Raw genomic sequence first — 27,635 nt, forward strand, 5'->3', positions numbered from 1 at the left:
CATAAATGACAGTTTTCCAATTTTTTTTTTGACCGAACTGAATTTCACTATTGACGTATTCTGTGTAAAATAGAGACCTCTAGCGGCCAAAACAACCATTATTCTATGATTCTAATAATTTGAAGATTTTTACATCAGAATTATATCAACAAATTGGGAAAAAATACAAAAGTTAAAAAAATATAAGCTTTGCAAACTGATTCTATTATTTTGGCCGCTACTGTATCTGGCACTATCTTAACTAATTAAGTAGTTACTAAATAAAACCTTAATTGGGTCAAATAAAAAAATAATATTACCTAGTATACATTATTTTATGCACAAAACATGATATGAAAAACATCCTTAAAAAAATAATTTAACAAATCCTTTCATTGTTAAAACGGGCTCATTAAGATCTTTAAACTATGTTCTATCCGTTAGACTGCTCAAAAGTGATTTTATTATAAAATAATGGGTAAAAAAGTCGCTTTCAAATGTACCCCAAACCATTTTAAAGTTATGGCCAACGCACAATAACTTTTGTTTAGTAAACATGTTTTTGACATTTAAATGAGAGTGAATGAGATCTACGTCTAATCATCTCGCTCATTCTCATGGGAAATTTTGAAAACATGTTTACAAACAAAAGTTATTGTGCGCTGGTCATTACCCCACGAGGGGCACCTTTGAAAAAAATGTCATGTTTTTTTTAATTTTCCATTTTAGGAAATATCAGAAGTTTTTACACCCAAAAGTTAAATATGTTATAAATAACAATTAGCAAGATACATAACATAGAAAAAAAGTTCAAAGTTGTAACTTCATTCTCATTTTAAAGGTGCCCCACTTCCCCCTAGGAATGATAAGTTTGTTAAGGTGCTCATTTCTAATGAAAGACGCTTTGAAAAATTTTCTTATGTATTTTTAAAAAATAAGTTGTTGATTCCATTACATTCTATGGTTATGGTTCTTTTTAATTTTAGGTTTGGAAATAAATAATTTAAATTTTTCATTACTAATAAAATTACTTAAAAAAAATTATACAACATTTCATCGATCAAAAGTTTGTTACGGTGTCTACACTAATATTTAATATTTCAACCGTTCTTGCGAGATAATTCAGCAGTTTTTTCAGGCATGGAAAGACAAAGCTTCCTACACTCGTCTTGTGTGAAAAGAGGACAGATTGCAAGGATAATCTGTTTAAAATCCTTTAAATAATAAGGCTTTTGATGGGCAATTTTGATATTCTGAGTGAGGTATCTGACGGATTATATTAGATTCAGATCTTCCGGTATTCGTTAGGTGCAGCTTCTTTAATTGAGAACAAAGTGTGACCTTTCGAGTGATCAGTTCATAACGTTAATACCTTCATCCAGGAGCTAGTTATTGTATGTAGAATGTGGTATACCTCTCACAGAAAGAGTGCTTTATATTCTAGACCTCTAGATCTTACTTTCCTTCTTATTTTAAACCTCTTAATCCAGATATTGTAGAAGTTGTACGCTATCCACAAAATGTGAGCTAACTAGTGACCTAGTAAATTAAGTTATTGTGTTTGTGTACAGAGAGCGACAATCAGAACAAATGATTCCCAACCCACAAATTAAACCCAAATAGAGGCAGAAAAAAATCCTGTCTCCACTCCAGACTTGAACTGGGGGCCTTTCGCTGTCTAGTCTAGGCGAATGCTCTACCATAACTGAGCTATGGGGACACTAGGTCTGATTGTCTTTGCCACTGATCTCAACCAATTGCTATGTGCACTTTAACTCGTTTTCGACTCACTACGAGCTTTGAGAAACGCTATCATGCGTCCAATTGCACCAGCAACCCAAACATTTCAGCCACCGATTCTCAAGGCTCGTAGTGAGTCGAAAACGAGTTGAAGTGCACATCGCAATTGGTTGGAATTAGTGGCAAAGACAATCTGAGCCAGTGTCGCCATAGCTCAGTTGGTAGAGTATTCGTCTAGACAGCGAAAGGCCCCCAGTTGAAGCCTGGGTGGAGGCAGGATTTTTTTTCCTGTCTCTTTTGGATTAAATTTGTAGTAAATTAAGATTCTTCTGATCCGTTTAAGCGATCTTCAGACCTGAAACTCAATTCACTCTTCGAAAATTTATACGAGATTAAGTCATATGGATTAACTTCTCTAATTTTGTATTCAATAATATCTTTTAGGAAAATTTTGATTTAAGGTTTTAAGGTTAGATAATTACGGGAAATGATACGTTAGATTTTGAAAAAAAATAACACTGAAAATAGTTATAATTTAGGATTTTAAGACCTTCGGGATTTGGACTAAACCTCAAAGTGAAACCCGTATTCGATTTTTAAAACCAGGAATTGTAGTGATTTCTCAAAATCTGGCAGATCATTTTCTCTAAATGCATAAAATCCTATAAATGAAAATTTTGCCTCTTAAAAATTAAAGTGTTAAAATCACATGTAGAGGCCTTTAGACTTGTCTTTTATACGGGCTTCAAACCTAAGGGCCTCGAGAGACCTTAAAATTAGCCGAGAGACAGCTTAACGTGATTATATTCGAAGTAATGGTTAAACTACTTTTCCATCATTTCCGACAAAGCCGTGTCTCAGCTTAAGTCGTAAGTCTGCCAACAAGGACCTAAGGTTTAGCCATATGGCTCAACAGTTATAATTTCTAAACAGTCAAGATATTTAGGGAAATTTAACTTAGGATTGAATTATTAAGGACAAATCACCTATTAGATTCTGAAAGAGCAATAAAATTAGTAGCCATTTAGATTCTGAGACCTTCGGGAACTGGGCTAAACCTCTGGTCTGAAGACCGCTTAAATCCAAGTTTTCAGTCTTTAGAACAATCCTTTATATGGATCATTTTTAAAAAGTAAGATATTATTAACAATAATTCTAATTTTAAAGACATAACATTGTAAGATGATTATAGATTGAGACTAAGTGGCCGTCTTTTAATCCCTTACCTTATATTCGTGATTATACACATATGATCTCACATAAATTGTACTAAGACTTGACACTTCTGCCTAGGCTTCAATTTAATCCACCATTTTTTTTAGTACTTGTACTAATATTCTTAGCTTCATTGGTACGCCAACAAATTTCATTCGATCTAAGTATCATTTCATTATGATACCTTTATCGCTCTCAGTATAGAGAAGAAAGTTCCTATCCAAAGAACTAGTAATGACAAGAACTGTAGACAAAATATTCACATACGACTTCTGTTTTTAGTCATTATTAATAACGAAAGGCCGTCTACTATTAAATTGATTTAACTGTGGCTTTGAAGCCTACATATTCTTCCCATATTCCTTTAATGAACCTAACCTATTTTTTCAGGAAATGTGCGACTTAAAGGACTTAAGACTAGCTGTCATAGATAGGTCAGATTCACTACAGGAATATAGAAAAAATATAAAGTGTTCGAAGCCACAGTGTGTGTGAAGCCTGAAATCCTTTTTGTATTTCAATGAAACTTAAAATTACTGCTAAAAGTTCATTTATTTTTAGTTCATTTATTATTTACTTTTATATTTTAAAATATTTTTTTCAATGTTAATAGCCATAAAGAATGTTATTCGTTCTGTGAGACAAGCAATTAAGTTGACGATTGAAATTGTGAAATGATGAATAACAAATGGGCGGCATGACTCTTTCAGCTTGACTTTATTGATGGTGCAAGAAGCAACCAACCAGGAAGGCATGCCCCCAAGTGAAATTCTTCGTTCGTCTCCAAAACGCAAAAGTATTACTATGGAAAGGTGCTTTTATAACTTTCAAAACTTAGTTTTGCACCCAGAAAATGTTACATTGCTCTGTGTTTGGGTGTGACCCTCCTTTTCCATTAAGGCAGCTACCCATCAGAGTTCTTTCATCTCTTTGGCGATAGAGTTGACTGTGGTGAAGAGTCCGTAAAGACACCAAAGTACATGCCATCAAGCTCCTAATTTCTTTCGGGCATGGGGCAAAAAGGGAAACCCAAAGTGTCCCATGTCCGGCAAAAGTTCATTTTCTTCATCGTCGTCCAGCATATTCCCCGCACTTTCTTAGGATGGGAATACCACTCAATCGAATTATTATCAATTTTCTGTTATAGTTTCAGCAACTGGGGCAAAAAAGCACCCAGCAAGTTCTTCTATGGAAGAGACATAAAATCGAATTTCCCGCCACAAAATTCAATAAAATTAAATATTGTGGTATTACATGGAATTTCAAAGTGAAACTCAAAACTCAATTGACCCATTTTCAGTATACTTTTTCGTATATCTCTAAATTTTCCCTTTCGTACTTTTCATACTTTGATGATTTTTTAAGCTTTCTAACAATGTTAGGAAAAATTCTAAATGGAAAATATTACCATTGGCTAATAAAACTGGTTGAAACAAGATTACCCAGATCTAGTAATTATTTCATATGTATAGTAAAATTTACTTCTCAATAAATATTTCCTTTAAAGATTCTTATGACTTTTAGTACAGCTATTGTATAGTTATAAGTCTTCGACAAAACAATACCTTACAAAAATAAAAATTGTCAAGATCTGTTTTATAAAATTTCTTTTGTTTGTATACAAATTGACGCTTAAATTGTAAACTTCAAAATTATTTCATCTTTAGTACATCTAAGTACTATACGCACTTTTGAACTAAATTAATAATTATTAAAGCAATGATGTTCAAAAAATCAGAAAATTATAGAAGATAAGTAATGATAATCGTATTTCTAAAATAAATCATCATAAAATATGGCACTGTTAAATTTAGAATGATTCATCAAGCTATTTCAATAAAAAATGAAAAGGAGAAGACTTTCTCCTGAACATTTTTTCTAGTACAGGACTGATCTAATTTGGTTCTGGTTTATCGATTTTTCTTATATTGGTTTCTGACATAACTGTTTGATGATTTTAGAGCACGTTGAGGACGGTGAAGATGAGAACTGAGGAGATAGTCGACACAGGAACCATCACAAAGAAGAGTCGATTATGCAGAAGCACATGAAGCCAGTCATGTACTAATAAAAATGTTTGGGAGAATCCCCATTTTCATTTTTCAGTGGAGTAGCACTATTAGTGATGAAAACAAATTATATCCATTATTCACTTATCGAATATTTTATTTTAGTAGAAAAAATGTCAATATTGACCAAATATATTTCCTTTTAAGAAAAGCAAGGAAATATAGAAAAAAAACTCGGTTATTACTCAACATACTATCTCAACATATACTATACAAGTACATATCAGAATTGTTATAGACCATTTCTTTTTAGTACAAGTCAAGAAGGAATTATAACACAAAGGCACAAAAGACTACGAAATTTTTCACTACCTATGTTTCATTACATTTCTAAAAATAAATTATTCCGAAATTTACAAACTAATTTTAAAAATATGGCATTTTTAAAAAATACAAAATTTAAATTAGTTTATGACCGAAATAAAATGTTCTGTAAGAAAAATGGTTATTTAGGTTGGTTACTATTGGTTATTATAGAATATCTGTCTATTTTATTGTTTTGTTTTGCTTTAGTACAAGCCGAAAGCTAGTTGCTTATTTTACTTCTGTGTTTTAGATGTGCTAAATCGGCTAAATCTTACCTGCAGAAAGGCCATAAAAATTAAGAAAAAAACCCAAATCATCGTTTCGTATACAATCCGTTGTTTTTTTTTTAGTACAGTATACAGCTAGGGAGAAGCAGTTATGTGAAATCATGTTCAAAAATCAGAGTACAAAGTATCTAATATCAAAAATACCAATAATATTCAACAATGCTAGCTTTGCTGCTTAAAAATGCAAAATTACAATGCTATTTTTAATTTTCAATGTACTAAAAAGAGAATTCTCTTTTTAGTACATCATTCTCTCTTTTTTGTACTCTTTTTTGTAAGAGAATTTTCTTTTTTGTACTAAAAAGAGAATTCTCTTTTTAGTACACATTTGCTAAAAATTTTCACTGGTAAAAATAAAAGGATCAAATTGGATCATATTTGATTTTGAAGGGACCACTAGTATCTCTTGAAATTTTGTAAGAACATTTATCACGATAGATTATGTTTTATCGTATTACTCCTATCATATTTCTCTCATCTGTACGAAAACCAAAGATGACTTTTTCATTGTTTTTATTCGTTTGTTCTGGATCTAAAAAAGTGTCAAAACAGGGATACTTTCAAAGGATCCTCGGTGGTCGTAATCCTTTCATATTTACTACAGAGTTAGATTTTTTTTAGTAATGTCATTATCATGTTTTTCTTAGTACAAGTCACTTATGCCGAATTTTGAAATCGTTTCAACAGTAGTGTTAATTATACAAAATCCTGACTCAAGTGTTCAAAAATCCAGAATGTCGCTTTTAATCCATCACTTCAGATGTTCAATAGATTCAATAGAATCAAATTCTAGATAAATTCAAAATGTATTAGTTGGAAACTTTATTAAATACACCGAAGAACTTCTCATCTGACATTGAACACATTTCCTGGCACTTTGATCTCGGAGACACTCCTTGTAGGAAACATATAGTTATTATATGTCCTTGCATAGCTCTCTATAATCAAGTGCCTCCCTGTATTTTATCTCCTTCAACGAGAGTCTATCGGTTCGATGTAGTTTCGCACGGCTCTTAACTCAATACGACTGATATAAATCTACAGTCTTAGTCGAAGCTCTTCCCTCATTCAAACGGCACTATGTAGTCAATTTAGAAGCTACCCCAGTCAAAATCTCTGTAATTTGATGCTTTTACTGTTTTCCCATCCGACTTCCAGGCACAAAATTGTCACATTCTTTAAATTGAAAGAGCTTCTGTATCGCTGTTACTCCCTCAATATCTATAACATTTCCTTTCAAATTGTTAGGAAAGGCCCTTACAAACCCTTCTCATTCCTCACCCAAAACACCGCCACAAAAGGTCAAGCACTAATTGACCTCAAAGTTGCTGTAAGAGATTCCAAGTTGGAGTCCATTGGTTTTCCTTTTACCCCATTTTCCAAAGTCCCCGAGGGAGAAATAAATTTTCTGTCGTTTGTGGAAAGTGAAACTTTCGACCAAAAGTAGATGCACTTTATGTTGTGTTTGCAGAGAAAATAATTCAATAAGATTTCCTGAAACTCTCTCAAGGAATCCATTTCAGTGTTGATGAAAAGACTAAGAATATATTTTATGAATTATTCAGTCAATTAATCTAAATTTATTTACAAATTATTCACTACATTTTTAATTAGTTTTATATTTTTGATATTTTTTTTTAGTAGAAATTGTAGAAAATATAAGTCATTTATTTACAGAGAAATATTGTTGTTTTTCTTTTCCAATGAATTTCTCTTTTTATAACTTCTTCAACAAAATAAATGTCCAATAAGTACAATAACTAAAGAAATTAATTCTTTGGGATTTCTATTTTAATAGTTACTGTTCACTTGGCAATTTGTTGTTGAGCTTCTCATTTAAATTTTTTTGATTTTACTACTGTTTTTAAAATTTATTTATATGTTATTTGATTTTTGAGATTTATCGGTTTTAGCTAGCCTAGCTTAGCTTAGCTAGAATTCTTTTCCAACTTTCCAAGAGGTTATGTTGAATAGTGAGGTTATTCTGAAAATTGCATAACTTAAATAGCTCAAATTTCAGGTTAAATAAATCCTCCACATGCAATGGGGGCCTCTTCATGAGGCTACCAACAGGTGCCCTTAATGCAAACGTCTTTGAGGACAAACATTCAAATACAGACCAAAGATGTGCTAAATAGATGGGAAGGGTACTTTAGAAGTCTTTTCAATGCAACTGGAGCTCTTTCTAAAGGGGTATTGTGGAAGAAGATAATCCTAATCGCCGATAGTAGTAGGCTTATGCCGAAAATAGACACAGGCTGATCCTCGAGAATACTCAGCTTGAAAATTTGGCGGTAAAGGATCAGCCCAAACTATCATACACTGAGGATTTAGGATCAAGTATTAGCATTTTCAGCGTAAATTTCTATTAAATCTCCACACTTTGAGTGCTGAAAGACTTCTTAAGTACAATATCAATGGATTTTTCGCACAGAAAGATGTACTCTGGCCTTCCCATTACTCCAATCTTAATGCATTTTAAGATTTTGAGACATTGCGTACCATTACTCTCCATGCTTTTTCATCCAATTGACATTTCGAAAAGCACCCAAAAAACCCCAAAGTGAAGCTTTTTATTTTCAGCACTGGCGCTGATGTCGCCTAATCCCCGTAACTAGACCTCACGAATTTAGAAGATCAGCCTGATCCTCCAAATTTTGGGCTGATCCCTGAGTATATCGACACCAATCCTCATTTTTAGGCTGATCCCTAAGCTGATCCCTGTGTCTATTTTGGGCTTTACAGCCTGTGCGGAGATTACTACATCCATGCAAATGGTGAAGATGAGGAGTAGAGCTGTTAAAGATAAAGCCCATAAACTAAAACGTGACCACAATTGTCGTAATAATGAAGAAGACAGAATGGATATACTACAAAAATTACAAAGTGAACTCCTAGCTTGCTGTCGTGTGTATACAAACCCCTATTACTTTTAAGGCTGAGACCGTTGTTGCTATCAACAGAAACTCGTGAATGACATTTGGAGCTTTAAAATCGTAAAAAAAAAACTTGAAGTACCTAAGGTCAACTGCCACTCTAGGGGTATTACGTTGTTGAGTACCGCCTATAAGATATTCTCCTCTATTCTGCTTGGTCAAATAGCCCCATTCGCTCAGACCATTATTGGACCATACCAATGTGGTTTCACTACAGGCAAATCAACAACAGACCAGATCTTTTTCCTTCGGCTGTCTATGGAGAAGATGAGAGAGCATGGCCAAGCACTTCACCATCTCTTCATCGATTTCAAAGCAGCCTACGATGGCATAGTCAGGGTAAAACTCTACGAAGCCATGGGAGAATTCGGCATCCCGAACAAACTGATTAGACTGGCTAGGATAACCATGACCGATGTGAGGAGCAAAGTAAAGGCAAACGGATCACTGTCACGAGAGTTTTGCGTGAACAACGGACTCAGACAGTGGGACGGACTATCGTGCGTCCTCTTTAACTTGGCACTGGATAAAGCGATCCGTGACTCCGGCGTGAGCATGAGGGGGGTCATACTCAGATAAGATTTTGCCAGGGGTCAGTTCTCCATTTCGGATATTCCGATGCATCCAGGCCACCAATTGGGCCCCTTATGCTTCCCCACTCCTATACTATCTTATCCCCCGATACGGGTAGCCGCTCTATATCACAGCTCTGTGAGCAGTCAGTGCCGTTACTATGTCACAGCATCCCTTCTCGGTGTGTGTTTGGGATCAGTGACAGCGAATATTTGTATCGACTGAAGTACCACTTTCAAGCCGAAACTCGTTCTCGTACCAGCCTCTATTGTTTAGGCGGTTCACTTTTTTGCCAATATGCACCATTGACATTACTATTCATTCATTCGCTGGACGAATTCAAAGCCGATATGGCATGAGAAATCTTTTTCTGCTGCTGCTCAGCTTTGAACCCCAGACCTCGCAGTCATAGAGCTACTACTCTATCCACTGATCCACTCGAGGCCCTGGGGTCATATTCAATAAATCCACGCAGCTCCTAGCCTATGCTGACGATATTGATATTATGGGACGCAATCCCAGAGCTGTACAAGAGGCCTTCATCCAGATTGAACATGCGGCACGAAACCTGGGGCTAGATAAATGAAGGCAAAACGAAGTACATGGTGGCCTCGTCAGCAGCAACTCCGGCAACATCTACGGAGAGCATCGGTCAAACAGGGCTCCCGATGGGGGACTACAACTCTGAAGTTGTCAACTGCATCGTGAACCTTTGGTCAACAATCACAGCCGACAACAACATCTCAACAGAAGTCCGCGCACGGCTGCTGAAAGCCAACAGAGACTATTTCAGTCTATCAAGAGTTTTCCGGTCCAGAACCTTAAGCATAAAGAATAAGCTACTGCTGTATAGGACTATGATCCTGCAGGTCCTCACGTATTCGTCTGAGACGTGGGTCCTCAGCAAACAGAATTGCGAACTCTTAGTCGCGTTTGAAAGGAGGATCCTACGACGAATTTTTGGCCCCATATGTGAGGAGGGACGATTCTGGAGCCTATACAACCATGAGGTGTATAAGCGCTACCGAGAGGTAACTGTCGTCAATCAAATACGCCTCAATAGGCTCCTGTGGGCTGGTCATCTGGTTCGCAAGGATGAGGACGACCCAGCCTGGAAAGTCTTTAGGGGCGGACTTTATGCTACGAGGAGACGAAGCCGACCCAGCCTCAAATGGACCAACGGCGTGGACCAGGACGCCAGCTCATTAGGGGTGCGGAATTGGAGAACAGTGGCACGTAACAGGTTCGAGTGGCGACGGGTCCTGAGTCAGGCCAAGACCAGTAATTGGTTGTAGCGCTGGATAAGTAAGTAAGTAAGGCCAACTGGTAACTTCTGAATAAGTGAAAATAGGGCCCAATGAGCGGACTACAGAGAGGAATAGGATTAATGCTCCGATCTATGCTGTCATCATTTTATACACTTGAAACATCAGTTACACCTTGCCCCTTTGTTACTACTGGTTTGACAGTAGTACTAATGATTCAAACTAAAGAGCAATCGTTATTGGCCTTCGAGAGAATTTTTATGGCGCAACAGGTAAAACCGTCAGCTCCGGGCAGATAGATCCCCGGCTTCACTCACAGTTCTGAGTTCGAGTTCAGCGCGGTGCACAGATCTAAATGTCTGATTTAGACAATTTTCACACGTAATTAGATAAGGATCAAAATGAGGGTCGGGGTAATGCAACAGGCAGTCCCTTTTTAAGGACGGTGAAAAACTGTTTTCCAATTATTCACCGGACGCGCTTCGATCAAGGATCGAACCGAGGGCCTCTGTGTCACAAAGCCAACACTTTGCCCATTGAGCTACCGAGACCCCTGTAGCCGATCGGCCGCAAAGTTTCGCAGTAACAGAGAATTCCCTGGAATTTATCTTCTATTTTTCGCGAGAGTCTCCGTGGAAATAAACGCTAATATTCCGCTTGGAATTCTGCGGAGTTATCAGCTTTTTTTCGCGTGGATATCCTGGAAAAAAAGTCCGAGGAATTTTCTTCCAACATATCTGAGAGCATTCCCTGGAAATTGATTCTAAATTTCCTTTGATTATTCCGAGTATATTTTCTGATATCTTTCCTGCTAAGACTCCATGGAAGTAAATGCGAAAATTCTGCAATTATTTTTCGCCCTAACGCTATAATTCTTGCGAGCTAGACATACTCAAATGAACGATATGGTAGCAATTTTCAATTCAAAAGTAGAACAATTGAGTGTTCGTCTGATAGATGAACACTCTCCAAGTTCTAAGCTGCCAATTGGCACTGATCGTCCATATTTGTGGATCTTTTTTTCTGGAAATTCTCTATGAAAGTTCCACGAAATTTTTAATAGATTTTTGGAATTATTTTGAAGAAAAATATATTGAAAAAATCCACTGGAAAAGTCGTGGAATTCCGTAATATTAAACCACGGAAGCCTCTAAGGGCGTTGCATGGAAATTTCCACGGAGAATTTCGTGGAAATAAAGAGGATTTTTCCAAATTTTTAAAGAGCTGACTGCCGATTATACGCTAATAATCCATAGGAAAAGCGGTGGAAATATTCGTCAGAGAAAAGTCCATGGAAACTCGTGGACATTTCTTATTAGACGGTCCTATACAGAGTTCCGCAAACGTCCATGGAATGCTAGGAAGAAATTTAGCGTCAAATTCCATCTCGGAATCTTACGCGGATTTTGAGCGGTGAAATCCAGGGAATTCCACGCGGATTTTTAGCGGTAAAATCAGCGGACATGGCAGAAAAGGCTGCTGGAAATCCAGTGGAATCGCTGTCTTTGTTGACTATTGAAGTGTCAAGAGTATCGAAATTCGAAATGGCAGAACAATCAGCGCTAAAGCGGCGAGTACGTGAACTTGCACTTTAGGCTTCCGGTAGATTTTCGAATAGGTTTGGCTTTGGCTTTGGACTACGAGTGGCTTTGTCTCTTCGAAAAGTTATTACTGAACAGAACCAATAAATCAATTGTTAAATTGTTGCTCTCTCCTTGAATTTTAAATTAAATTTTCCAACAGTTATCGTATGACAATTCTCATAAGTACTGAATCCACCCGGTGAGAAAACTCAGACACTCAACTATAAAACAAAGCGCCAAAGTGAATTTCATTGAATTTAATTATTTTTGTGTATCATTATTTTGATTAATTTTTATGTAAACATTTCTTTTGATGTATGATGATTTTATTTTGTGCAAACAACACAATTCTTTTTTTATTTTATTGGAGATTTATCGAATTTATATAATTTAAAAAAAATAAATTTATTTACTGGGATAAATTTCAATTTGCGAAAAGATACAACTTTTATTTTAGAAACCATTATACAGTCACGTAAATTTAATTTAATGATAAAAACGGCACTTAAACTCATATTTTATTTAATATGCATTCAATCATCAATCTCTGTCACTGACATTCTCTTTCACACTCAAATTTCTCCTCTTTTTTTTAATAATACATTATATACGATTACTATATATATAAATTAATTAATAGTAGACTCCTTGTTGTCAATACAAATTCATTATTTCTCCTTTTTTCTTCTCCTAATATAATGACTAAAAGATAAAAAGTTGTGCTATTCGTGAGGCATTCACTGCATTTTCGACACTTCGAATTTCGTATTGACCATTTCCTCATCAGAATCAAGAACGGGAAGAGCTGCATCAGCAATTGCTGCTGGGATATTCTCCTCCACCCACTTCAAATCATCCTCATCATTTGTTGCACTTCTCGATGGTCGTGGTGAAATACTATGAGTGCCTCGCATTTTCACACCATAAGCATCAGACACAAATTGCTCCTCTTCATCTGTGTGATTCAGAGTAGAGAATTCGCACGTGTTACAAATTAATTGCAAGGAATCGCAATCGATTACCATTTCCGTGAAACGTGAGTAAGTATGTAAATATATTTCCAAATTATGCGGTTGCTATACCATGTCTGCGAGAGAATAACACTAAAATGTCCATCTAAATCCAATGAATCTAAATTGTTGATAGTGAACAGAAAAATTTGGCCAAGGATTTCTGCAATCGAATTCAATTTTTACCGCATGGAAGTTTTAGCTATTTTTACTAAAATTGCGAAAACTCTTTCTTACAAAGCTAAATTTTTTATAGTTATAAAATTATACATACAGTAGAGTCCCTTAAATCTGAATCTCTGAAATTCGAACGCCGCTTAAATTCAAAATATCAATTGTGAGGTTATGTTAGAAAGTCCGTATTCTAGGTGAATGAAAATCATATTTATGTGCTTCTTCCTGAATGTTTACATGCATTATTATTGTATAAAATGAAGAGGAAGTATGTTACCACTAAAACTTGCGAAACACCCTCTTCCGGAATTTTGCTAAACTAAAATTTAAATGCTAGAATCAAAAGAGGTGGCAAAGCGTCCCAGGCTTTGCGAAATGCTCGAACTCGTGACTTAGATGCTATCCCTCAAAAGTACTTTCGCATCATTTATCGTTTACCGGTTCTCAACCGATTTAAACCGATTTGTAAATCACTCGAAAGATCCCATAAAATAACTTTAAGAGTAATATAATTAATTTTCTGACAAAAATTACTTATCTGCTCATAACTGGTTCACAACCGGTTCATTACCGGTTTACAACCGATTGGAATTCATTTAATTTTGTCGGAAATTCCAAGACCTTTCCAACGAGCCCAAACATGATTCTATTCGCCTGTAAAATCGCTCTTTAAAGCCATTTTAACCTTTGACCTTGAAAAACCGTTAATAGGAATGATTCAACGTTATTTTCACACATGGTCAATTGTCCGCCTCCAAAAAAAAACCATGGTTCTGGAGGGGAAGGGGAGGGGTGTTTAAAAATGAGGTTAACGATCATTGAGTCGAGTAATGGGGGGTCTCCCTTAGGTCTCAAGTCGCTATCTCTAACCGTTTGGCCTGTAGAGCTGGCGACAGCCGGATGGACAGACGGACAAACAGCCTGACGACATTTCTCAGAAATCGTCTAAGGGCAGAATCACATTGACAGTAAAATGCTCACCGTCACCGTCAAAGTCCTCACCGTATTTCATTGATTTACGCATTTTCATTGTTTTTTTTACGCAAATTCTCAATTACCGTGTTACATTATCTCATACTCGGTGGCACTAGGTGAAAATAATATAAAAAAATTGAAGAAATAAAACGAAAATGCGATAAACGGTGAACAAAAAATCTGTACGAAAAACTGTAGCAAAAAAATTCTACAGTTATTTGTTTGCTTACCGTTTATCGCATTTTCGCTTTATTTATTCAATTTTCTTATACTATTTTCACCTAGTGCCACCGAGTATGAGACAAGGTAATATCGTAATGGAAAATTTGCGTAAGAATTGCAATGAAAATGCCTAAATCAACGAAATACGGTGAGGGCTTTGACGGTGACGGTGAGCATTTTACTGTCAATGTGATTCTGCCCTAAAACGTGAAGATTTATTGACAAAAGTGGTCTCCGGGCGGCGGAAGGTGGAAATTTTGATGGTGTGAAAAAAATCAAGGGATTATATACTGCTCTAGCCGTGGAGTTCGAGCAGTAAAAACAAGAAGTAGAATAAAAAAGACGGGTGTAAACACAAGTAGATTTTGATTCTCTAATAGTGTCTTGGATAAAAGGGAAATGGAATTCTATTTTCACAAAAAGTCGTTGATGTTCGAAAAACTCAAATTCAATTTCGAATTTTCGAACAAGATGTGGAAAATTTATCAAATATAACACTAAAAAGCTGGCAAAGGTCAGTGATTATGGAGTGATTGAATACTGGGGCAAGACCAGTAAACGTCGTTGTTCTGTTTTTTTCCTCACAACAATGTGAAGACCGACACATTTTGACATTTGAGCACTTGAAAATTCGAACAGGATGGACATCAGCCACCTTGCGGAATTATCAAGAAGTAAGAAAGTCTCTTTTTTGGATCTTCAAATAAATTTTCGAATTTTTCAAGATCTACTTCTGTACGGAAAGAAAAGAGACTTTCTTACTTCTTGATAATTCCGCAATGTGGCTGAGATACATCCTGTTCGAATTTCGCAGTGCTCAAGTGTCAAAATGTGTCGGTCTTCACATTGTTGTGAGGAAAAAACAGAACAACGACGTTTACTGTTTTTGCCCCAGTATTTAATCACTCCATAATCACTGACCTTTGCCAGCTTTTTAGTGTAATATTTGATACATTTTCGCCACCCTGTTCGAAAATTTAGTACGAAAGTTCGATATTGAATTTGAATTCTTCGAACTTCAACGACTTTTTGTGCAAATAGAGTTCCATTTACCTTTTATCCAAGACACTATTGGAGAATCAAAATCTACTTCTGTTTGGACTCTTTTTGGATCTTCAAATAGATTTTCGAATATTTCAAGATCTACTTGTGGATGGTTAGGATGGTAAGTATCTATATCTATCTAAATTTAGATTAGTATACTTAGCCAAGACACGTTTGAAAACGATTTTTTTTACTAAAAATTTTAGAAAACAAATAAATTTCAAGTTCGAAATAAAATGCAAAATATAGAAATATTTTATGTAATTGTTTGAAAAAAATTGAAACGAATTATTTAAATAAAATTTGAATAAATCTTGAAATATTCTAGATAATTAGCAGAGTGTAGCCGGGCTTCTGCCCTGAAAGATTCCTTAGGGAGACCAAGGCTTATCGCGGCCAATTTCCCGGCAGCGACCCAGCTCTGTGCCTCCATCCGAACTCTTCCAGGCCATGTCACCGACTGACTGCCAGTGTCTCCTGTCAGTCAATCCCCCACACGGCAGGCAACAGAACTATACCGCCAGTAAAAGGCCTTGCTTTGAGCGAGAGGCGGGAAATATGAATTTCCCGCGAACAGGGAAGGGAATTCAGCAGCCGGGCTCTATTTCGCTATCGGTGGAAAATCTCGACAACAAGAGACACTATTTCACCAAAAATTTTCTTTGTTATATTTTTTTTTTTAATCGCCAGTTAAATTTGTAGAAATATCAAAAGAAAATAGTTGTATATCGAAATTAAAATTCTTTTTTTCTGCAAAACCGAAATATTAAGAGTTGAAATAATCTACATGAGCCTTTTAGCCGAGACACATTATAAAATCTTTTTTTTTTTCAAAATATATTTGCAGAACTATATTTTTTGGGTGAAGAAAATTAGTTAATTTCCGAGACACCTTTAAAAAAAACTTTGCACTTTGTAGGGAATAAAAAATTAGCACTGAATAAATTTCAACCCGAAATGTAAATGTTACAATATTTTAGATATTAATGTTGGTTTTCATTAAGGAAAAATAAAGTAGACTTACCTTCATCTTCATCTTCTGGATTGTCTAGAAGCGGCGTAAAAGCATATCGCTGATTGTTATTTGTTGGCCTCCACAGAATCATAATGACTAGAAGAAGGGATGAGAAGAGAATGTGCCAGAAGGCATCATCAATCCACAAATCCTTCCAATCTGAGCAAGCTGCGATTTTGTGCACTTTTATCGAGTACAGCATAAAAATCACAGAGGCAACTACAGCGAAGATGAGAGTGTTGGTAAAATGCCGATAGAGGGACAATTTCACCATATTTCTGAAAGCAAAGGTCACTGCGATTAGTCACAGATTAAAACAAAATGCAAATGCTATCGCACCTTCTCAGTCTGAGAGTTCTTGTGGTCTGAACGAGCGATGTGAAGATCCACCAACACATGGCAGAGTCCAGGACAGCTAGTGGAATACTGGCAACGAGGATCTGATTTCCACGATCATTTGTTGTCTGAACCACCCTGAGGTAACTTTCTACGCACGCCAGGATGAAGTAGAGAGCTCCAGTACCTACAACTCTGTGCAACATTGGACCCAGCCGTGGCTTGACAATTCCAAAACCCAACGAAACAATAATCACTAGCATTCTGGCCAGAGTTCTCTTGGCACATGACACCCACTCTGCCAGCAGCAGGACACTCTTGATGGACACTCCAGTTGAATTAATTGTCTGGTAGTGGGCATAGAACATGGCTTTCTCCAGCATTCCCAGAAAAATAACACCCCCAATCCAGAACTGAATTCTCAGCAGATCTCGCCACTGCAGGAATGACACTGTGAGCCAAATCACTCCAAATAGAACGTAGATCCCGCACATGACCCCGTAGAAGGGCAACAGGGGCCAATCGAAGGCCGATAGGTAGCCATGCGGACTACGGATCTCCACATGAACTGATGCATTGAAGTCCTGCTGGCTATCAATGCGCAAAGTAAAGAAATACACCCCATCCTTGGTGATTGTAAAAATGGGATTAGGTCCCGAAACTGTGTCTTCATCTTTTTTCTTTGCCGTATCCAATTTAGCTTCAGCCGGAGCTGGGACATTAGCAAACTTGTACTCATTGAGCATGATATGACCTCCGTGCTTACAGAGGGCAGTCAGACTATCAGAGATCGTGGGCTCTGTGTCATTCTTCTGTGGTGCTGAGTTCTTGTACTGAAAACAAAGACACCTATTCCTTCAGCTTGTTGCAGTAAACCAAGGGTGTAATGATAATTTTTTGATACTATCGAAACGACAGCATCAATAAATCTATATCTGTTAGATTAAGTGAATGTCAACCTTTTACGCATTGTTGAACTATTTATTGTGATATTCTTAAAAGAATGTGACTATTTACGATCGAAAATAACTTATCATGTCACCCCAGATTCAAAGACTTGCTAGATTTAAACACGTCTATATTTAGGTTTGTTTCCCCGATAAATGAATGAAGAATTCGAAAGAAACGCGCATTTTCGAAATAAGGAAAATGTTTTGAAATACGGCATTTAGACCAAGACTAAATGATAAGACATCGACTTATGAGTAAAACATACCAAACTACCTTCGTTTGCTTTTTTAAAAAGCGTCACCGAGCGACTTCCTTCATATCCGAAAGTACATATTTCGGAAGTAGCCCAGGCCATATACCTATATAACCACAAAAATTTGCCGTCAATAAATTTGGCTCCAGGGTATTTATTTTCAATCAGTGAAGGTCAGTATCTTTTAGTAATTTAATTAATAACTTTATTAAGCTAATTAGAATCATTTTTATAAAGTTTTTCATGAATTTTGCTGAAATTTTGTAAGAAAAATGTTTAATGAACAAAAATAAGGGATTAATTAAGGTCTTGAAGGGGATGAAAATTGACAACCAAAAAATTTCCATAAAAATGACAAGATCCTATCACCTTTCATCCGAATTTGTCAATATAGCCGACATATATATGCATTTTCAACCACTACCAGGGCTAAAAATCTTCTTTTGCTAGAGGCAAAAGTATTCAATTTTCCGTGTTACAGTCGGAAAAACAAGATTTCTACCGAAATTTGATGTAAAACAATGCTGACTGCTTAGTCTCATCATGTCCTGTTGATTCTACCCCTAAAACAGAATTCCAAGTGACTAAGGAGGTCTTTAGAATTCTGGAACAAAAAATTATCAAAAAGAAGCGTTTTGCAGTTTGAAGAACAGAAGGTGTTTTACCTAATTTAAATAGTAAAAAAAAAATTTTTTTCGAATAAAAAAATTGATAGGTCTTATCTTAACTTGTTTTCTGTCTGAAAAAATAATTTTAAACCACTTAAATGACGTAAAACACCGTCTATTCATCAAACTGCAATAAGCTTCTTTTTGATAATTTTTTATTTCAGTATTCTGAAGACCTCTTTAGTCACTTGGGATTCTGTTTTGCGACAAAATCAACAGGACATGATGAGACTAAGCAGTCAGCATTGTTTTACATCAAATTTCGGTAGAAAACTTGTTTTTTCGACTGTAACACGGAAATTTGCACACTTTTGCCTCTAACAAAAGAAGATATTTAGCTCTGGGAGTGATTTAAAATGCATATATGTCGGATATATGGACAAATTCGGATGAAAGGTGATAGGATCTTGTCATTTTTATGGAAAATCCCCTTCAAGACCTTAATTAATCCCTTATTTTTGTTCATTAAACATTTTTCTTACAAAATTTCAGCAAAATTCATGAAAAACTTTATAAAAATGATTCTAATTAGCTTAATAAAGTTATTAATTAAATTACTAAAAGATATTTACCTTCACTAGGGGAAGTGCTTATAATTTTGGACATTCTGCATATAAGCATCGATATCCTAAGTTTGAAGTGCCATATTTTCAATACTAATTGACATTTCTTGTTACTCTCTTTTCAGAAGGATTGTTTAGAAACTTGGCAAGCTATTTATCATCTCATTTTTACTAAAATTAGTTTTAATACGTTTAAAAATGAATTGATATGTAGGGGAAATGCTTCTAATTTTGTCCAGTTTCTTATTTTGGACACTTTGAGGATAACATTGGACACTAAAAATAAATTGATTAAAATGATGGATTTTTATTCCAATATTTGATGAATAATGAATTCTATCTAAATATTTGTTCTTTTTGGAATATTTTAAAACTAAATACGTTAAAATTTGAATATGATTTGAGTTGAAATTGCTTTGTTGAAAATTCAGTGTGAGCAATTGCTTACGAGAAATATGACAGAACTTCGTGGCTTACTTCAGTCTTATTTAGTTTTGGTGAAGTACTAACAAAGTTTGTTCGCTGTTTTTGAGTGATATTATTGAATATTCATTGAATATTGTGTTGATTCACGTTACTGATGATTTGTACATTTGACCTGAAGTGAGATTTGCCTTGTGAATTAGATTTTTCGTGTGAAAAATGGGAATTTTTTTAAGACATTCACCAGTGAGGTGATGATTCTTATTTTGGACAGGTGTTTTTCTCACGAAATTTCGTGAAGTTTTAGCTTTTGTGATGACTAGGTTGGACAAATGCCTGGAGAAACAAAGGAGCATCATCTCTACGAAAGAGATGCAGTGAGAAATGCCTTGAAAGGTTCCCGGAAAGGGCAGGGAATGAGCGAATCCGCACGTACTTGGAGTACCGAAGTCAACTCACTTTAATGAATGATATGGAAAGTTTCTGGGCTTCTTGTGACATTCCACGTTTCCCTTACATGACCAGGAAGAGGACTTGGTAAGATTGGTTCATAAAATGAAGAACAATGGGCATCCTGTTGAGGCGGATTATCTGTCCAAATTTACAGACAAGTTGTAAAAATTAATAAACAAGTTGTCCAAAATAAGAGTCAAATTCACCTCTACATATCAATTCATTTTTAAACGTATTAAAACTAATTTTAGTAAAAATGAGATGATAAATAGCTTGCCAAGTTTCTAAATAATCCTTCTGAAAAGAGAGTAACAAGAAAAGTCAATTAGTATTGAAAATATGGCACTTCAAACTTAGGATATCGATGCTTATATGCAGACTGTCCAAAATTATAAGCACTTCCCCTAGAGGTGAATTTGACTCTTATTTTGGACAACTTGGTTATTAATTTTTACAACTTGTCTGTAAATTTGGACAGATAATCCGCCTCAACAGGATGCCCATTGTTCTTCATTTGATGAACCAATCTTACCAAGTCCTCTTCCTGTTCATGTAAGGGAAACGTAGAATGTCACAGAAGCCCGGAAACTTTCCATATCATTCATTAAAGTGAGTTGACTTCGATACTCCAAGTACGTGCGGATTCGCTCATTCCCTGTCCTTTCCGGGAGCCTTTCAAGGCATTTCTCACTGCATCTCTTTCGTAGAGATGATGCTCCTTTGTTTTTCCAGGCATTTGTCCAACCTAGTCATCACAAAAGCTAAAACTTCACGAAATTTCGTGAGAAAAACACCTGTCCAAAATAAGAATCATCACCTCACTGGTGAATGTCTTAAAAAATTTCCCATTTTTCACACGAAAAATATAATTCACAAGGCAAATCTCACTTCAGGTCAAATGTACAAATCATCAGTAACGTGAATCAACACAATATTCAATGAATATTCAATAATATCACTCAAAAACAGCGAACAAACTTTGTTAGTACTTCACCAAAACTAAATAAGACTGAAGTAAGCCACGAAGTTCTGTCATATTTCTCGTAAGCAATTGCTCACACTGAATTTTCAACAAAGCAATTTCAACTCAAATCATATTCAAATTTTAACGTATTTAGTGTTAAAATCTTCCAAAAAGAACAAATATTTAGATAGAATTCATTATTCATCAAATATTGGAATAAAAATCCATCATTTTAATCAATTTATTTTTAGTGTCCAATGTTATCCTCAAAGTGTCCAAAATAAGAAACTGGACAAAATTAGAAGCATTTCCCCTAATTGCTAATAAATACCCTGGAGCCAAATTTAATGAGTGGAGCTATAATTATTGCCACCCGAAAATCGCCATTTTGATAAAGGTTCTATCACAGTACTCACAGTTCTAACGGTATAAAATTCAAATGTCAATTTTTCATATCGGTTTGAAAATACCTTCAAATACCTTTTATTTTTTTTTTCTAAAAAAAAAAAAATTTCAAAGTTTTTCCTATATGAAAAGTGGAGCTATGATTATTGCCAGCAGTGTAGCTCAAAAGGTACACCGTATAAAAAACGATGGATTACGGATGTCTATCTTCTTGGCTGTTAAATAGGCCTTTCCTTTATTTTTTATCCATGACATCATCAACTTCTAGCCGCCCATCGACATTTAACCTTTACCGAAAACCGCTTGTCGATATCTCTTTCCATTCTCTCTCTAGAAGTGGTTATATGACGAACGGACGGATGGACGGGACATCCACGAAAATCGATTTTTGGCGCATATGATATTCGTGATCTATGATTGTCAAAACGTGTACTTCCAAAATTTGGGCCCGATCTAATGAGGTCGGATTTCACCTAGGACCACAAGAACTGAGATTGCAAAGAATCTCAGCTAACACGATGAAACACAGAAATTTTGCCCGGAAAAAGGTTAGTGTCTTGGACGTTCACACCAGAAAAAAATTGAATAATTTTTAATGACTCACGCGAAAAGCTTATTTAAATTTTAAATTTATTTATTTATGAAAAAACTTCAAATTACATGGTTAAAAAGTCTGGAAGTCAGAGTTTGAAATAAAATTTCTAGCAGCTGTTAAATCATATTGAGAATATCCTTAAGGATACAATAAGTATAGAGAAAAAGGAAAAAACAATTTTTTGACCTTGTCGCAAATGTAAGAAAAGGTAGGAGAAAAAAACTGAAAAAAAAAAAATCTCCATGAAAGTGAATTTAAAAGTAAGATACAATATAGTATTGGCTGAAGGCAAAGAGAAGATACAATAATAGTAAAATTGAAAGCAAAAGTATAATATAATCTAACAAGGATCTCTCGGAGCGGGAGCCAAAGCACGTATAGTAGCATTTGAGCTACTATGCAACGATTCTAAAAATTTTGATTTGCGTTTGTTGATTTCTTTTCGAATTGGTGAGACCTTAGCCAGGCAGTGCATCCAATGAATAGGATAATTGAAAGGCAAATTCAGTATAAGACGTAAAACTTTGTTTTCCACAACCTGCAGTTTGTTAGTGTGAATAACCGCGCAATTGCCCCAGACCGAGCACGCATACAACATGATACTGCGAAATATGCAGTTGAAAATGAGGAATTTATTCTTAGGATTTAATTGGGATTTCCGATTAATGAATGGATAAAGGATGTTTATGAACTTTAGAGCTTTAAAAGCAGTGTCCTCGCAGTGAGCTTTCCAGGTCAAGGACCTGTCAAGCGTGAGTCCCAAGTATTTTAAAGTATTTGACCAATGAATATTCTCGCCCAATATTTTGAGATTTCCATGCGGTAAGTATTTGGCACTACGACGTTTGGAAAAGAAGATGGCCTGTGTTTTCGAGGTATTGACCTTCATCTTCCACGTTTTACAGTAAATTGCGAAGTTGTCAGCATCCTGTTCAAGAGCTTTGCAAATTTTGACGGGATTTTTTGAAGAGTAATATATACAGGTATCGTCTGCATACATCGCAAGAGAGCATTTGTTAATACAAGTACTGAGATCATAGGTGAAAATGTTAAAGAGTGTAGGGGTCAGGGTACTACCCTGGGGAACTCCAGAAGAAATATGGAAAACTTTTGATTTAGAGTCATTAATAGTTTTGACAAGGTATATAGGAAACTTCTTAGAGATCATCTTGAAAACAAGAGCTTCATGCCATACGGTATCGAAACACTTTTCTAGATCGAAGGCAACCAAACCTGTGGAACACTTTTGAGCAAGATTGTCCTTTACAGATTTTGTGATGCGAAGGAGCTGATGCGAAGTTGAGTGCCGTGCACGAAATCCGTGTTGCTCATCACAAATAATATTGTGACTAGATAAATGCAAATTGATGCGTGATAGCAAGATTTTTTCGAAAACTTTACCTAAGACACAAAGTAGGCTGATTGGGCTAAAACTAGATGGATCACGTAAGTCCTTCCCAATCTTGGGGATAGCTATGACTTCTGCTCTTTTCCAAGAGAGAGAGGGAAATAACCCATCAACAGACAGGAGTTGAAGATTAGAGTAAGGAAAATAATAGCAGCGAATGGTAAATTTTTAATAGATATTACCGGAATTTTATCGTGGCCAGGGGCTTTTCTGGATTTTAAAGATTTAATTGTTGTGGCCACCTCGACTCGGTCGCAAAGTAAGACTTGATCAGGATTTGCTTTCACGAAGTCAATAAGATTACACGACTGTTTCACCTTATGTTCAATATCAGCGGAGGACGACCATTTGGTGGTTAAAGTATGGGACTTAGAGAAAGAAATTGCTAAGGCTGCAGCTTTGTCAGAATCACTACTGAGAAGTTTACCGTCACAGATAAGAGGAGGAAGAACACGTTGTTTATTGCGAATGGACTGGGTGGCTTTCCAAAATTGAGAACTATTGGGGGTAAAATTCTTTATTTTCTTATTCCATTTAAGGTTACGATCTTCTCGTAGCATAACTTTAATGGTTTTATTTAGAATAGTAAGAAAACTTTTAACAGAAGGGTTTCTTTTGCGGAGCCAAATTCTACGGATAGTGTTTCGGAAGGAAATTAGAATCTTGATATTCGGATTGATAGTTAAATGGTTAGAGTGAGAAGCGACTAAGGGAGTTGAGGTTTCAAGCTTATTTTAAGTTGAAAGAATTATTCTAATGCATCATTCTACACAGAATTGTATTTATGAATATTCCAAATTTCGATTTCGAATATTTCAAAAAACTAAACGATGTCTTCCTAAAATTTTATTTGTTGTTGAAATGAACTTCAATTCATCATTGTTAAACATTAACTGCTAATAATTAATATTCAAATTTCAAGTTTTCCTGTTTAAATTCTTAATTTTTTATCAAAATTTCCACTGTCCCTACTTAAGTTGTGCGTGAGTGATGATAATATGTTTAGAAAAATTCTTATATATAGAAAAATAACAATTTTGAAAAAAAGCTTTTAGGCTTTTAAATCATTCTATATTAGTGTCTCCATCCTCTGTTATAATGATAAAAATATATCTATATGACAAATCGTCAGTTAAATCAGCATTTGTCGTAAGTTCCTTTTGACAACTTTTCAGGAGACGAAATTTTCAGTTCAGCTTTATTTTTCTTAAAAATGAGCCCCGAATGCAATACTTTTGAGTCAAAATAATAAAAGTGGCACTAATAAACTGTAAGTTAACTCGAGAAAACCTTTATAAAATTATTTAAAAGCTGAAATATTGAGATATATGTTCGATGAAACACAATAAGATTTTATCGTAACTTCCATCGTTTATAAAGCCGTAACTTCCAATGTATAGAGATCTTGGAAGTTACGACAATTTTCAAAAACACATAATATCAATTTTAATTACTCTAGTGACAATGAGTACCTTTATTTCACTAAATTAGTCAATTAAACTGTTATCTCTGTCCCTAAAAGCTTTTATTTCATAAATGTTATTGAATAAATTTTGTACGCCGCGTCATTTGTTTTGTTTTGAATTATAATGACAGATGGGCAGGGATTTTTTCTCACTTTTTTCTCACAAATATCGAATTAAAATGATTTAATGTTGCATTATTCGAACTGTCTTTGGATATATGGAAGAGTTTGTGAACGTTTTAATGAGAAATATTAAATTTTTGCTGCAAATTACAGGCCACGCAAACGAGCAAAAGAAGTTACGGCAAATGAATTATTTTATTATAGATTAGAGCAAATTGTATATGAAAATTTGTCATGACTTCACCAAAAATGGAAGTTACGACAAATTCTGATAAATTTTTATTAACGGCGTTATCACACTTGCACATTAAAATTTTAATGTGATTCACATTAATTGTCGCTTGTGAGCGTCCAAATATGTTATTTGTGTTTTTGAGTCACTTAATATTTGGGGTTTTTCTATTTATTGATAAAGAAGTGGACTTGATCTGCAAAAATAAGTTTAAATTTACCTAAAGCATAAATATTTTTCACATTAAAAAATTAAAGAGAAAATCGCATTAATGCTATAAATCAATTTATATCAAATTTTGCGGGTCAAGTCTACCTTTTTATCAACAAATAGATCAAATTTTGAATATAAAATGATTCAAACACACAAATTACACATTTAGGCTCTCATCAGCGACAATTAATGTGAATCATATTAAAATTTTAATGTTCAAGTGTGATAACACAGTAATTAAGGGCACTTACGATATTTTTTGTTTAAAATAAATTTTAATGGGCTTATAAAAGTTTCTTTTTCTCAAGTGAGTTTAATAAACAAAATTACGCTGATTCTAAATATGTATATATCCCAAAATCGCAAAAATGAAGTTACGACAAATGCTGATTTAACTGATGAAATGTAATTTTCGTCGCCTATAAGAGATTCAGGGTCACTGTCCCTACTTAAATTGTTGTCATTGTATGCATGTGTGTTCAGCAATGAAAATGAATTATCCTGTGATGTTTTTTTTTTAATAAATATAGTATAATAGCATAGAATTCTCTAATTATACCTTTTTAAGCTTCTTTAAAACTTTTATTCTAATTCTACAAAAAAAAACTTGTATTATATTTTCGAGACATTGAACAAATTCAAAAAATCCATCCGGATAACGAATATTAGACCTTGAAAATTTTTATTTGCTGTCTGTGAAAACTTCAATAAAGCGGCAGACGCAAGATTGGAGATAGAATAAATTTAATTGAATTGATTCAATTAATTTGATACGACGTTGTTGATATATTTATTAAATATGACCTTTATATTTGTAATCCAGTTTTTAAAACATGCTAACTTCATACGATTACCGCAAATTCTTGACGCTACTACTAGCGCTCAAATCGCAGTTAGTGTTTAACTCTTTAGTCTCTTTTGGGACACTGAGTACCCAAAGCAGCATATGAAAGTTTTGTGAAAAACAATGTTTTTTAATTATTCAGAACTGATAAAAATCCTATTCTTGTCGATGATTAAAAACTATAAGGATGTCCAAATGTAAGATATCTTTTTGTAGAACTTCAATTAATTCCTGAGCTTAGATATTTTTGATTAAAAATTGTGAAATTTGCTTGCAGCATATGCTGCGGTCCGGAAAGAGTTAAACTTTGAAAATCGTGAATATTTCAAAGTAGCCTTGCATGAAGCATATGCTTCATACATGACAAAAAAAATTATTAGAGCAGTATAATCAGAACAGGAGACTAAATTTATCGTGAAGTTTTAATTGTTTCTATTTCTAACCAAGTCTAGAAATATGCTTTACTTTACAAAATTCTATATTTTTTTAATGACTCAAAAATCACGATATTTGATAAGCTACATTTAGCTGTAAAAGCAACCACTGAGCAAGATTTCTTTGTAAAATTTTATGTGTACTTACGTAGTGCGTCTGCCCATCGAAGCACATCGACTGCCTCAGCATCCAGGAGACCGTGATCTTCGTGTCCTGATACTTGGAATCACAAGTTACTACAAAAAAAAAGGAATGAATCCTTGTTCCGGAAAGACGTCCTAATCCTGTCTACTTACTCTGCACGTAGATCTTGGACCCAGAGAACAGAGACTTGGATATCGTATTCAGCCTTGCTTCCTGCAAATAACATTATTAGTTAGAAGTCAATATGTGGCTTATCAGATGGAGATTAAGAATGAGAATTCCGAGAAAAAGGTGAAGTAACCCCAGAACCTTCTCAAAACATATGCCGGACAGTGGGATTTTCGACTATTTGCAAAGAATACTTACAGGTTTCATGATAAAATCCCATTTTCCCTGGTCAGGGAATGCCAGGACGCATCCAAGACTGAGGATTTGTGCTAAAAACACCAGTTTTTTATCCATTTTTCCACAAGAAAAAAACACTACACACTTTCTACGCCATGAATTTTGACGTTCTGTTGACGTTGCTTTTACTACGCGTGCATATTATTTTACTTTTTTTTACAGTAAAATACTTAAGTATAAATACTTCAGACGATATTGGAATTAGCAAGGGGGTATCCAGTCTGATATGTGAAGTTACTTCTCATTTGGTCCCGTTCTTGCAATTTTCTAAGGACCTTGCCTTGACAGACTTGAGGATTAGCCGAGAGACAGCTTAGCGTAATTATATTAGAAGTAATGTTCAAACTACATTTCCATCATTT

General features: G+C 35.1%; 1 protein-coding gene across 1 annotated transcript; it reads right to left on the reverse strand.

The window, feature by feature from the left end:
• Positions 1-7,785: 7,785 nt before the first annotated feature.
• Positions 7,786-27,385, reverse strand: LOC129805901 (transmembrane protein 87A). The gene is made up of 6 exons (XM_055854142.1): positions 27,235-27,385; positions 27,021-27,081; positions 26,872-26,960; positions 16,733-17,562; positions 16,403-16,671; positions 7,786-12,908 (listed from the first exon to the last, which is right to left on the reverse strand). Exons 1-6 carry the CDS (start codon positions 27,328-27,330, stop codon positions 12,691-12,693), a joined length of 1,563 nt encoding a protein of 520 aa, XP_055710117.1. The 5' UTR covers positions 27,331-27,385; the 3' UTR covers positions 7,786-12,690.
• Between the last annotated feature and the right edge of the window lie 250 nt (positions 27,386-27,635).

The sequence above is a fragment of the Phlebotomus papatasi genome, chromosome 3, assembly GCF_024763615.1.
Source record: "Phlebotomus papatasi isolate M1 chromosome 3, Ppap_2.1, whole genome shotgun sequence".
NCBI classification, from domain to species: Eukaryota; Metazoa; Arthropoda; class Insecta; order Diptera; family Psychodidae; genus Phlebotomus; species Phlebotomus papatasi.